The sequence below is a fragment of the Chinchilla lanigera genome, unplaced genomic scaffold (assembly GCF_000276665.1).
Source record: "Chinchilla lanigera isolate Chin_1 unplaced genomic scaffold, ChiLan1.0 scaffold00022, whole genome shotgun sequence".
Lineage (NCBI taxonomy): Eukaryota > Metazoa > Chordata > Mammalia > Rodentia > Chinchillidae > Chinchilla > Chinchilla lanigera.
The window spans coordinates 1,066,999-1,080,662 of record NW_004955423.1 but is presented as its reverse complement, the minus strand read 5'-3'; the positions used below and the strand labels follow the sequence as shown (position 1 = coordinate 1,080,662).

At 47.3% G+C, this 13,664-nt stretch overlaps 1 protein-coding gene across 1 annotated transcript in view; it reads right to left on the bottom strand.

Annotated features, from left to right (window-relative positions):
• Bcar3 (breast cancer anti-estrogen resistance 3) overlaps window positions 1-13,664 on the bottom strand; it is a gene marked incomplete at its 5' end in the record, with an annotated part of 113,988 nt that overhangs the window by 24,371 nt on the left and 75,953 nt on the right. Inside the window, 2 exon segments of the mRNA XM_013514437.1 lie at window positions 2,830-3,272; window positions 5,193-5,321. Of these exon segments, the coding sequence (XP_013369891.1) occupies window positions 2,830-3,272; window positions 5,193-5,321 (572 nt within the window).

The following is a 13,664-nucleotide window of genomic DNA, read 5'->3' as shown; positions in this document are numbered from 1 at the left end:
GAAATTGCAGAAAACAGGAGTGCTATGCATACCCTAACAGTAAAGGAATGTACACGGAGGAGGAATCACTACTGACGGGGAGATTATTATAAATACGACTGCTGAGTGTACCATCCTATGTCCCCAAGACAGCTAAGTCCTGGGATGCCTCCTCTGAGCCCTCCCATCTTGCTGAACAGAGCAGAGTAAAAGTTTCATGGCACTATGGGGAAAATCTGATGAACTGGAATGTGTACTTTTGAAAGATCCTAAAATTACTTTCCAACTCTGGGGGAATGACCTGTTTAACCAACAGGCGTTTTCCATAATGCTTCAGTGTCGGTTGGAAGGAAGCTATGGGGCACTTTCTATTTCACTGAATATCTCAGCGTCCCCCAGGCAATCTGCAGGGCCGGTAGGGAGGTGGTTGCACCCATCCTTCTGGCCCTGTGTGGCAAGGTAGGGGTAGGGATCCACAGACCCCTTCCCCTGCTGGAGGCGGGGGAGCTATTAGCAAGTTCACCAAGCAGCAACCAGGAGGCACTGCGAAAAGTTGAAAAGTCACTTTCACAACATTCACTTTCATTCCTTCTGTCCCTTTCTGAATCAAACTGGGAATTTCTCTAATTTAGCATCAAGCAGTGGAGACTCTCCTATTAGAGGGAAAAGGCACGGCACCAGCCAAACTGGAATGAGCATTAACTGGCCTCCCAGCAGCATAAAACTCTTAAAGCACAGAAACTTCAAAGTTCTCTCCTACCTTTGCAAGCATCAAACCAACAAAAAAAACCCTCAAGCTCCCAGCAACAGAAAAAGTCCAGAACTCTTCAGAGATAAGGCAAGTCAAAGGGCAAATTCCAAAGGAAACAGCTTCTGAGCAGGGACATTTAAGCAGCGTCCACAGCAATCAGTTGGTCAGACTCCAGGGGCCGACAGAGCCAGGCGGAATGCAACCTGGCTGAGCTCACGCACCTTTGCCTGGGGCGTGCGGCCAGCCCTCAGCCAACCAGCCGGTTCAACGTCAAAGCAGGTGGCATAGGGCCAAAGCTGACGTGGGGGAGCTGCTGAAGGGCAGCGGGGCACAGCGGCAGGCCACTGGGGCCACCTTCCATGTCTGGCCCACCCACCCGCAACTTCAGATGTGCGGGGCCTGCTGCCTGGGTGAATTAGTACTGGAGGCTCTGCATTCCAAAGGGCGATCTCAGAACGTGGCTCTTCGGCTTGCTCCTCAAACTAGACTTTGTTTTTCTTTGATTTCTTATCTTTAAGAAAATAGTTTTAAAACCAGTATCAGGAGCAGACAGGGAGGCTCCTCCCAGCACCAACCTGAGCACTGTCCCCACTGTGTTGCCAAGAAAGTTCGCCCTCTGTTCACAACATTAACTCCTTGCTAAAGTGGTTGAGTAGCCGCCGCCTACTTGCAAGGGGACCGTAAGAAAGGGGACCCTTTTTATGTTTTAAGGGAATCTCAGACCCAACCTTACTGAAAAAGTGATTTCTAAATATCTGTTCTCGTCTGCTGGCCAGCAAATGCCCTGAGTTGGACCTTCTCAAACCCTTCCACATAACAATCATTATTAGGATTATTAGCACTTACCTAGCAATTACTATGCGCCTTCACAAAGTGCTTTGCATCGCATAAGCCATTTAAACATCACAAGTTCCATCTTCCCAGAACAAGAAAGGGAGGCCCAGAGAAGTCAAGGGACTTGCCCGGGGTTGCACAGCTACTCACCATGGAGCCAGCACTGGAACCACAGGTCTATAGCCAGAGGCTGACTAACATGTCCCAGAGCCTCCCAGTAGCACAGAGCTATAATTTGTATTACTCACAGAGTCCTGTGTTTTGCTTCTAAATGTTTGCTGTAAAGAAATTCCAGTTTATATCATTTCCTCCTGGATCTGACAGAAAACCAGCAAGTGGAATAGAGCATGTGGTTTATGCAAGGAGCTCAGAAGCTGGGAGCAGGAGAGGGGCTGCTGCGTTACTGTGGCCAGGGCCGGTCACCCCGGCCTCTGCCCTCCTTCCTCCCCGGCACCGTCACTCAACACGCACATGGGGGCTGGGCTCCAGGAAACACAGGGTGCTGCGGCTCAGGGAGGTCTTGAGGCCCTGGTTTTCTACCCACTCCTCTGAACTCTTCTCTCCCTGCCCCCTGAGGTTCAGACTGCAGTCTCTATGCTCCACAGCTCCTGTCCCTGACGTCCCAACTCCTCTCACTGAGTCGAATACCCTTCTCACAGGGACCAAGCCCCAACCTGCGCCTTCAGCCCAAACTTGGGGCTGGACCCCAACCACAGCTGGGCCTGCCTGGGGCTCCTCTCCACACCCACCGCCACGTTCCTCCTGCCATCTCCTGTCCCTGCTCCTGTGCGGGGCCTCTTGCCTGGCCACCCTGCCCCTGTGATGTCCACCGAGACTCCCCGAGCTTTTATGCTGCCAAATCCTCCTCCTCCCGCAACCTCCACCAGCCTGGCCTCTCCTCCCTCAGCTCCTGCACCATTTGTTTTCCCCTTCAGTACTAAGGATTGAACTCGGGACCTTCACACTGAGCTATATCTTTAGTCCTTTTTCTTTTTTGAGATAGGGTCTCCTAAGTTGCTAAACTGTCCAGGTTGGGCTCAAATTTTTGATCTTCCTGACTCAGCCTCGAAGAGCAGTGCGATTACACCACGCCTGAATACCATTTACTTTTGATGCAGCTCAAGTGAGACCTCCTCATTCACTGCCTGTGACAGCTCTTCGCTAACTGTGTGCACTGTTAGCGCCATCTCGGCCTCGTCTGCCCAGCCAAGCCTGGGCTCTCTTGAACACCCCTTGCATCCCGCCACCTTGAGGCCCCGACCCACCTGAGGAGGTTTCCCCTGGGCAAACTCTGCTCCTGGGCCTGGACGCAGCCCATGGTGAGGCTCAGCCTCTTGGCCATGTCCAGCTTCCCCTCGGCAGCGCCGCCCTCTTGTGCCCGGCCCGGGGAGGTGCCATAGCGCTCCTCCAGGCACCGCAGGGGCACCATCCTGTTGATGGGCTGGAAGATGACGGCGCCGCTCTGCCGGGAGATGGGCCGGCGGTTGCCCACGTAGCAGCGCACCAGCCCCGGGATGGAGTCGAAGCTCTCCATCTCAAACTGGTACTGCACGCGGCTGTAGGCCTCGCTGAGCCGCAGAACCGTGCGGTGGATCTTGAAGTGCTGAGCGAGGTTCTTCCACTGACAGGTGAGGACGAAGTTCCCAGGGCTGGATAGAGAATCGCGAACCAGGAAGTCCCCATCTCGCTGCACGAGGTTTTCCGACACCTGTGGACAAACGATGAGTGAAGAAGATTCGGAACAGCAAACTTGGTCTTTTAGGAGCTTTCGGATAAACAGAAGACAGTACTACATGTTTTTACTTCCTCAGGCAGTTGTTTAGTTTGTCTAATGTCAAACTGGAGAGCTACTTACCGATCCTTTTCTTTGTGCCCAGAACAAAGTCAAGTTGGGGGCCCCTCATCTCATAAAGGTATCATGGAAAGTGTGTCTTTGCACGTGGAACATATGCGAAGCACAAGTGCAGTGCCTGGAACTACTCAGAAGTAGTTAAAGATAATGCTGCTGCTGCTGCTTACTCCAAAATGAAAGTTTATGAAGCCTGGCTCTTCTGTAGCCCAGCAGCCTGGTTCTGCTTCAGTTGTGGGACTGGACATAATCTTTGTGGCTCAGTTCCATCTATAAAATGGGGATAATATTACCATAGAGCGGTTTATAAAGATTCAAAGGGATGAAGTGTTGGCTTATAACTATCACTATTCTTGTCATAGTGTTCAGTTATCTAGTCGGGCATGATATATCACCACATATTTATCCTCATGGCAAATGGCAAACAGATTTTACGATCCAAACAAGGAGAAGGATTGTGGTAGCAGTTACCAGTTTAATAAATTGAAAAATTTCCTGGGATATTCCAACATTAAATTAATTGTATATTTCTGTTAGCTATGGACAGTATGCTTCCATGGTTTCCTTAAAATGATATCTTTGCTTAAAAAGTATGTTCTCACACAAAAATTCCATCCCTTGGAATTGAGCCTGTGGAAATAATTATAGGTATGAATATAGTAGCTATCGTAAAGGATTTTGCTCAGAGTGCTAGGAACACACGTGTCCAATAAATTGTGGTGTGTGTGTACAACAGGCGTGCGCTCAATATAGTCTGGTGCAGCAGAGTGTTTTACAGCAAGTGAAAATTCTCAGGACACAGCGCTAAGTGCGGATAGTGGACCACAGAAGGGATGTGCGGTACCATCTCCTGCTCCACTGGGAGCTCTGGGAGCACAGATCTCAAAATGTTCACAGTGGTTGTCTTCAGGAGCGACAGTTACGGAAGAGAATTTAATTTTCTTCCTTTTGTTATCTATATTTTCTCCAGTGTGAAGCTTAAAAAACAAGGTTCGAATGAGGAATGTTTCTTTGATAGTGGTGAGAACTCTGCTACAGTAAAAGAATTTTTTTACACGATGCCCTTCCCTTCTACCCCGCCTACTCACTTCCTGCCATGTTGTCCTGGTGAATGACTGGCCAGCTCAGATTTACAATAAAAACCCGAGGGAAATTCAATACCTCAGTTTTGCACACTTAGTCTATTTTTCAATTTTTATATTATTAAATAAAAACATGATCCATGGCAATCCCCCAAATGACAATCACACAGAGTATCTTCTAAGCCACAAGTCTGCAGCCATTGGTATAATTCCCTTTTCCCCCTCTCTGCGTTTTCATGGGATCTGGTAAGGAAAGGATGGAGGGAGTGAAAAATTGCCGGTCCCAGTAGGACAGAGGCGGCCTTGTCAGCCTGTGCCACCTGCCCTGTTACCTTAAAAAGGAGGCAGGTTCCAAGCGTCAGGAGGCTGTTATGGCAACTGGCCAAGAGCTCAATTATGTGAACCACAGCCCGACTGCGCACTTCCTCAGGTTACTGGCTCTGTGGCTACAGCCTCCTACAGAATGTTTGCAGACCTCAGGACGCTGGAGTTTCCTGCGTCCGCCTACTGGGCACTCTGGGCTCCTGACATTCACTCTTCCCAAGGTGTCCTCAGACTGTGTCTAGGTCACTTGATAGTGTTGACTTTTGGCTAATCAGGAGCTCACTCCCACGTGACCTTGGAGCAGGGCCCTGCAGGACCATTGATCTGACATGGCCCAAGGAGAGCTGGATGTGCCATGTAGGGAAGCAGGTACCTGTCGGGGGATGCGGCCGTGGTACCAGGCGTGGCTGCGCAGATCCTCGCTGCTCAGCAGCAGCTCCTCCTCCAGCTCCTTCTTCAGCCTGTCAGGGGTCCTGTCCATGACGTGCCTCTCCTTGGAGAACTGCAACACAGAGTCCACGGTGACCTCACCCTACCTGGGCTGGGCCAGGCATGCCAGCTGGAGACAAGCGGTTGCCCTGCTGAACCAGGCAAACCGGGTGTGCCCATGGCTGTGCTCAGGTGGCGACACCTGCATCAAGATGACAGGTGGTTGGATTTTGCCCTTCTCCAGGTGTGGGTGTGTGATGACATTTTCACCCGCACTGGGGCTACGGGAGGAAATCCATTCAAGCAGCAGTCAGCTGGGTAGGAGGGGCCAGAGAGATATAGCTGTAGGGGACAGTGAGGGACAGCTGGGCCAGGGCAGCTCTTCATTCTCTTCCTGAATTGCCTAACCCGGAGCTGGGAAGAACAGCAGCTCCTGATTGCCTTTGTCTCCAGCTCTGCACAGAGACCCGAGGTGCAGTCCTTGGAGCTAGTAAGCACGGCCCTGAATTCTCTGCTCCAGGCAAATTCAAGTTTGAGAATTAAGACTTGTAAAGCACTTAGAGCAACTTTATGTTTCTTGACTCAATAATAGAAGCCTCGGTTTACATGTTATAGAACTAACTTTTCTAACACACTATTTTACTTTCATGCCTGACTGGACATAGAAACTTAAAGCAAAAAACTGATGCTTTGCCTCAGATGGTCACAGGGTGCTGCACGGCAGCTGTGGCAGAGGGCGCTGGGTGGGTGCCACTGGCTCCTGGGCCACATAATAGAACCACGCCCACTTTTATGTATGGCCTGAACTTGAACATGTGTCTGGTTCCCAGCGAAATCAAGCTTAAACCACCCCCTGCAGGTCACCTGAGAAGGAAAAGGCCCTGTCCCTGTGTTTTCCCATGTTCCCCGGCTTGCCCTTGAAAACCCATGGGAGGTACAAAACTATTCCTCACCATACTGCTTTGTACCTCTCCAAGGAGACAGCCCCAAATCCTTCTCTGCCAAGAAACAGAAAAACAGACTTGGGACATTTCTCTCTAGTCTTTCTGTGTATGAGGCCCTCAAGGGACCTTGACTGAAGGTGACCTGACTCAGGCTGGGCCTCCTCCAGCTCCCTACCTGTTCCCTTCTCCTGCCTTCTCTTCCCGGCCTTCCTTCTCTGGGCAGGCAGTGGAGAGGGTCCGCTGAATGGAATTTGTATCCCAGAGACGTCCACGATGCCTCAGGCTGCACACTGATGTTTGACACTGTCTGCTCCCGTCATACTGATGTACGGCTGGACTCGAGCACACAAGGTCGGCTGTCAGATGACTGCCACTTATAACCTGTCTTGACTCCCACTGAGCTATGGTTTCCTAAGTACAGAACCCATCTACGTTCCCCGATGCGCCCCCGGAGCGGTGCCTGAACACAGCTGGCACTCGGCAGTCACTGCAGCAACAGATCCCACGATGAGGAACTTCTACGACTTTTCTCAGACTATCCGAAGCCCTCTTTGAGGGGCTTCAAATGGACACGTAGCCATTCAGCTGAAGCATGACCTTCCTCAGTCTCTTTCACAGGAAGACACAGTCACACAACTGTCTGGACAGGAAGGGAAATCTGCAGAGTTGGGATTCTCCATGCCTCCCTAGAAATGGCAGTGCAGAAAGCTCAGAGGAAGCCAGGTCCCGAAAACTGAGGAGCCAACTCAGGCCTGCTGTGTGACCTGTCTTCATGAAGCCTGGGATTTTGGATGTTCCCAGCAAGGTTGCCATACCACACCCAACCCGATCTAGTGAGCCGAGCTACACTGGCAGGCAGTGTGTACGCCTCACCGAGGTCCCCTGTGTTCTACTCTGGGGCCGCTTCTTCTATTCCAAGCTCTGAAAATGTAGAGATATAAAAATACTCGAAGTCTTGCCTAATCCTTCACTGAAATATAATTTGTTTATACCCACAAGTGATTCCCCTGCTTATCTTTGCATTCTTCCTCTTCCCTTTGCCCCACTACCCAGAATCCTCCTCTCCTCTGCCCCTAGTCTCTGTCCCAGAACTAGTTATAACCGTTCGGCCTTTTTACAAAAGTATTTTAGTGGAAGATAAATAAAGAGGAAGTGGGAAGAGGTTCCAATGGTTCCCCAAAGTACCTATTCTGCCATTTCAAAAATATTTTAATATATATGCTAATTTGTTTCATTTATACTACTAGTTTCTCTTGGTTCCTTGAAAAGAAAGTTTTGTGCTAATATTTGTTTCGTCTTTGTAATAATCTTTTTTGTAGATGTTTTGTACTGAGTAACTACTTTGATGGGAACGATACACAGTATATTAACTATTACTATTCTCATAATTTTGTTAGCAAATTTTGTCTGATTGCTGGCCTTTAGAGAAATGCAAATTAAAGTAACACTGAGATACCATCTGACTCCATAAAGAATGGTTATCAGCAAGAAATCAGATAACAAATGCTGGGGAGGCTGCAGGGGAAGAAGGAACTCTTGTACATTGTTGGTGGGTATGTAAACCAATACAACCACTATGGAGATCAGCATGGAGATTCCTCAAAAGCCAAAAATAGAAATACATTTGACCCAGCTACTCCCTTTCTAGGAATCTTCCCAAAAGAGTTGGAGTCATCATTTGAGTGATACGCATATCTATGTTTACAGTAGCACAATTTATAATAGGTAAATCCTGGAAACAGCCTATGTGTCCATCAACAGCTGAAAGAATAAAAAAACGTGGCATTTATATACAAGGGAGCACTGTTCTACCATAAAGCAGGATAAAATTGAGTTATTTGTAGGTAAATGGATGCACCTTGAGACCATAATGTTAAGCAAAATAACTCAGACACACAAGCTGAAATATCACATGGTTTCTCTTTCACAAAAAACTAAAAGCATAGGGGCTGGGAATATAGCTCAGCAGCAAAGCATCTGCCAGGCAAGCGCAAGGTCCTGAGTTCGATTCCCAGTACCAAAAAAAAAAAAAAAAGAAAGAAAGAAAGAAAGAAAGAAAGAAAAGCTAAAAGCATACATAAAAAGCAAAATAAAAGATAACTTTTCTTTTCTTTTTTTCCAGTACCAGGAATTGAACTCATGACTTTGCACTTGCCAGGAAGGTGCTGTACCACTAATCCCCAGCCCCTAAAAGATAGATAATAGGAAGTAGGGAGATCTTTTTCAAATGGGAAAGGGAATGAGAGATGGAGGGAGAAGAGAAGGAAGAAAAGGAAAACGGACTAAAAGAAGAAAGAAAGTGGAAATAGAGCTTTTTTAAATGGGAAGGGAGTAAAAGTTGGAGGGAACAGTGAGGATGGGAGGAAAAAGGGACAAAAAAAGAATTAAGAATGTGTCATGTACAAACTCCCCACAATAAATGTAGTGCTGAAAATACGTACTAACAAAACAAATTTTAAAGCATTTTATAACTGGATATAATGGTACACATCTGTAATGCCAACACTCTAGGAGGCTGAGGCAGGAGAATCACAAGTTTGGGCTTAGCTGTGACGATGTAGGGCCTCAAATAAAGCAGTGGGGCTGTGGTTCAGGGTGAAGGTCTTGGGTTTAGTCCCTTAAAAAAATATTTTGTATTCCATAGTTTTTCATTCCAGGTTTTTGAGATCATACTGTTTTACATTTGTTACCAAAAATATAAACCCAGCTAGCGCTCTTGCTACTTCTGTCCTGACTCCTTAAAGGAAAATCCACAACTACTACTCTTTGTCCTTCTCTACAGATTTGGAGAGAGGGTGCTGTCAGGTGCTACAGGAGATGGGATGACAGCGTAGGACTTAGGGGAAAGGAAATTATTGGGATAGACCCCCCCAAAGAATTTGAGATAGAAGATCAGGCTTCAAAAACCGTGCCCCTATGTGCTTGCATAACTTGTGAAAAGTTAGGAGATTGGTTCCACAACTGCCTAGACTTGTATTTTAAGAGGGACGGGGTGGAGAGGGAGAGAAGGAATGTAGGGGAGGTCGGTCCAGAGTGAGCAAGCAATCACAAAGGGCTTTTCATTCTGAGCGGGCAAGGACTGGCTCAAACACCTGAAAAAGAGCAGGTTGGTCGCGGAGCGCCTCCTCCTCGGCTGCTGCCAAAGGGCGGCAGGCAAAGTCTCCCAAACGGCCGAGGAAGGGGTGGCAGAGTTGTCATCCCGGTCCCCTCAAGGTTACACAGTGGCTATTTGGAGGGGGTGGCTGCCTCCCCAGCTTTTACTATTTTAATCCCATGCATTACTGCAACATTTATTATTTTCCACCCTGCCTGTATTTAAGAGCTTGACCTTGCCAACTATGACTCTACCGCTACATGTAAGCATCTAACGGGCTGTAAACCCCAAGGCTGGTGAGGGCTGAGCTTCAGCTCTGGCACGGTGCATCTCTTTATGCTCTGAGAGCCTTATGAATGCTATTTGTGCTCCCTAGGAGCCATAAATGAGATCCTGCATCCTAGGACTGCTCCCCACTACCTGACATTTGATGGGATTTTTTTGGCTTCCCCCAAACCACCTGAATTGTGAGTGACAGCATATCCTTCCACTTCTCTGGTACCCCAGGGCAGAAATTTTCCTCTGAAGTGCAGCCATTTCATTCATGACCTAGGCTAGTTTTATGGTCTTAGCTATAAAGCAAATTCTAGCAATTTAAGACAACACAACAGTTCCTCAAACCTCAGAAAAGGCTTCAGACCATTTGTGTGGCTATCAGGAGCCTCTCATTAATCTATATTCTAACTGATTCACCTAATGCCCTAAGAATCTTCTTGCTATTTTCTTAGACTACATTTCTCAAGGAAGGGTAGAAGAGGTAAGTACTTACTCACATAATATTTACATGCATTGGTATTATTTGCATAGCTCACAATTAAGCATGAAATGACACAGAATAAAGTATCAGGCCCCAGCATCCCAACACATAATCCTGGGAAAATAAAGACTCAAACTTATGCTCGTTCCTGGAGGCTTTTCCTCTAGCTTGACTGTTTCAACTCTGTCATGTTGTTCCTTTCCTTTTTGTGTGTGTAGGAGTTTACACTTGTTCCTATAGATGTCTTCTGAACTCAGTGTTCCTCAAAGACAGGCGGGACTCAGTGTATCAGTCATTTTTCTGTTGCTGCAACAAAATACCTGACACCCAAAACATAAAGAAGGAGGGTTTATTTGGCTCGTAATTTCCAGTGGGTTCAGTCCAGAGTTGGCTGGCTCCAAGGAAGAAATCTTATGGCAGAAGGGGATAGCAGAGGAAAACTGCCCCATGGCAGCCAGGAACCAACAGGGGAGAAACCAAAGAATACACCTTTCCAGGCCGTGTGCCCAGTGACTCGCCTCCACCTCTGAATAGTGCATTTACCATGCACTCACAGGTGGACTTGGCCTCTGATGAGCATAGCAGCCCCCATGATCTCATCACATTCCAAAAGCCACACCTCTGGGTGTGGGGGACATTTTAGATCTAAGCCAGCACACCAAATCCTCTTCAATCCCTCTGTTACGGTTTCAATCTAAAATGTCCCCCACAAAGGTCTTATGTGTTTGAAGGGTGAATAACACAAAACTGGTACCAGAGAAGTGGGGTTGTTGCTGTGACTGTACCTGACCATGTGGTTCAAAAGCCCTTAGAACTGGTTTGTGTGAAGAGTTTGGAAGTATGTTGAGATGAGGCTAGACAAGCCCTAGAATGTTGTGAGCACTGCTTGATGTGTGATACCAGTTGGAGCTCAGAAGACCAAAATATTGATAGGAATGTGGACAGTAAAGGCCAGGGTCAGGAGGTCTCAGTTAAGGACTCTATTAGCAGTTGTACCATAAGCTATGTATGCTACATTCTAGCAGAACATTTGTCTTCATTTTGTCTATGTCCCAAGACTTTGCAGGAGATTGAGATTAAGGCTTATGGACTAAATGATCTAGTAGAGAAAATTTCAAGGCAGCCCAACATTCAGGCTGTGGCATCAGTACTGCTGGCTGCTTTTTAGTCAGATCTACAGAGAAAATCATAAACAAAACCACAGCAAAATAATTTGGAAAGTTTGCAGTTTTATCAGAAAGAAAATGCCTATAAAGTTAGGGTCCCAGAGTGTGTGGTTACTGAAAAGATTAGCATTAAAAAGAAGCCAACTATATTGCATGTGGGTAATAAGAACCCTGGCTTGAAGGTATCTTAGGAATCAGCAAGATCTCACCCATCACATGCCAGAAAGTGCAAAAGTATAAACCTTTCATTTGAGAAGACAGCTTCTGAGCCCCCTGGTGGAGAAGGGCCACAAGGGGAATTGGTTCTCTTGTTCTCCAACTGCCAGGCAGAAAGTTTCAGCAAGAAAGCTCAAGAAAAACCAATCTCTCACACATAGCTATTGATGTTAAGAATAAATTAGAGTGATACAACTTTTCTCCAAGCTCAGATTCTCTATTTTTCCCTGACTTTGCACTTCATTCCTAGAAGGCAACTCTGATTTCTTATTTTCCCAGTTTTATCTGGAGAGAAAGGAGATGGTGGCCAGGGGAGGAGCAGGAGAGCCAGGGGTGGGTTTTTGTTGCCAGCACAGGCTCCAGCCATCCTGAGTGTCACCTTGCATGGTAGCTGTGGGAAGCTGCTCAGCTTTGGATCAAGAACATTCTGCCCATGGGTCTTACAGCTTCATCCCACCCACAACCACTAAGGGACATGATGCAGGCAGAGCCCATATCTTCTACTTTGCCTTTATTTGACCTAGTAGATACCAGGAAACAGTTCTTTGGGGGGCAGTAAGAAGTACCATTTACATCTATTAAATAATAAGTGTCTCTTAAGAATCTCTTGGTCCTGTTCCAGGGTTACCCACTCCCATGTCTTGACCTCTAAAATTGCATCTTAGTCCTGGTCATTAGCACTGAGGTCTGAGGTGTGATGTAGTCAGCTGATGGGCCCACAACTGTCCAACTAAACTGAAGGTTAGAAAATCATAAACTACGGTTATTGATGCCTTTTATGGAAATGTGAATCTAACTACGTCTATCCTATCACAAGCATTTTAGTAACTTTGTTGTTAACGGATGTTACAACACAGTGTTTAATCATGTGGGCCAGCTGGCCACCTCAATACCCAGGCTCCTGTACAGCTGCACAGCTCTGTGGCCTTGGCAAGTGTCATTAACTGTCTGTAGAACCTCAGATTCCCAATCTGCAAAGGGGTGACAACAGTGTTACACAATGTTAATAAGGATTAAATGGGTCAACATCTATAAAGCCCTTGAGACATATCCGGGCAGATAGCATGAATGTTAACTGCTTTTGTATTTATATCAGGATGCAACTAATCTGGTTCTATAATAAATGAACTTTGTATTCAAGGTCTGACGTAAGAGGCACAGAGAGGGTGGAGTTTGGGAGGGAAGCAGTCAAGGAAAGGAGCCTAGCACTCTGTGTGGCGTGCAGCTGCCTGCCACAGGCTTCTTCAGACCTCTCAAGAAAATTCCCTGCCTCCTGCCACAGTACCCACGGTCTAGCTCTGTGGCCAGCTGTGGCTCTCGCTTGCTGGGGCTGGCTCTAAAAATCTGATAAGAACAGATACTACACTTAATCTTAGCCAAAAGGCCGAGAAGCGATGGCTCTAAAAATCATGAGCTTCACTCTGAGTCTGGGAGGAATGTCTGCAGCCCCCACACACTCCCGCAAGTCCAGTCTTGACAGGCTGGAGTAGCCAGAGCCAAGGAGATGGTTGGGAAACACATTGTGGAGGTGCACAGCCAGCTCTGTGAACGTGCTGGGAACCTCAGTGAACTCGGAAACTCATGTTTCAATAGCTGTCCAAGGAAGAGAGAGCCATTCCAGCCTGGGAGAAATGGCACGCAGGGTCTTCCGCATGAGCATCAGAGCCTGCATTTCAAATCAGGCACAACAATAGGCCTGGATGTGCAGGAGATCTGTGTTTCTAAGCCAGGGATGAGGGCGGGGTATGTGGGCCTCTGTCAGAAGCTCCCGGAGGAGGCTGAGGATACACATTTGCATGTAACAGACAGAACTAGAAAAAAAATGGCATCTGCATTATAATTCATATTTATTTTACTCAATCCTCGTCTGTAAGAAAAGCTTCTCAGTTCCCACAGGATTTTAAATTGTGTAAGAAAGATGCTATCTCCCAATGCAGGAACTGATGGTAGAAAGGGAAATACTGCAGAGGCGCCATTTATGACCAAACAAGCCACTCCCTGCTCTCAAGGAGGGCACAGTCTCATGGGAAGACGACACACAAAGAAATAACCTAACACACCCCAGCACGTTTGGGAGAGGCTGCCTGCCTTGGTATCTTTTCCCTGGCACTCCCAGCTCTGCACCCTGGGTAAGATACCCCAACTCTTTGTCCTTTGATTTTCTCCTGGGTCAAAATGAGAAAAGACACCATGGCCTAGAGTGTTCTGGGATGGCTTCATGGATATGGGAAGGAAGAGA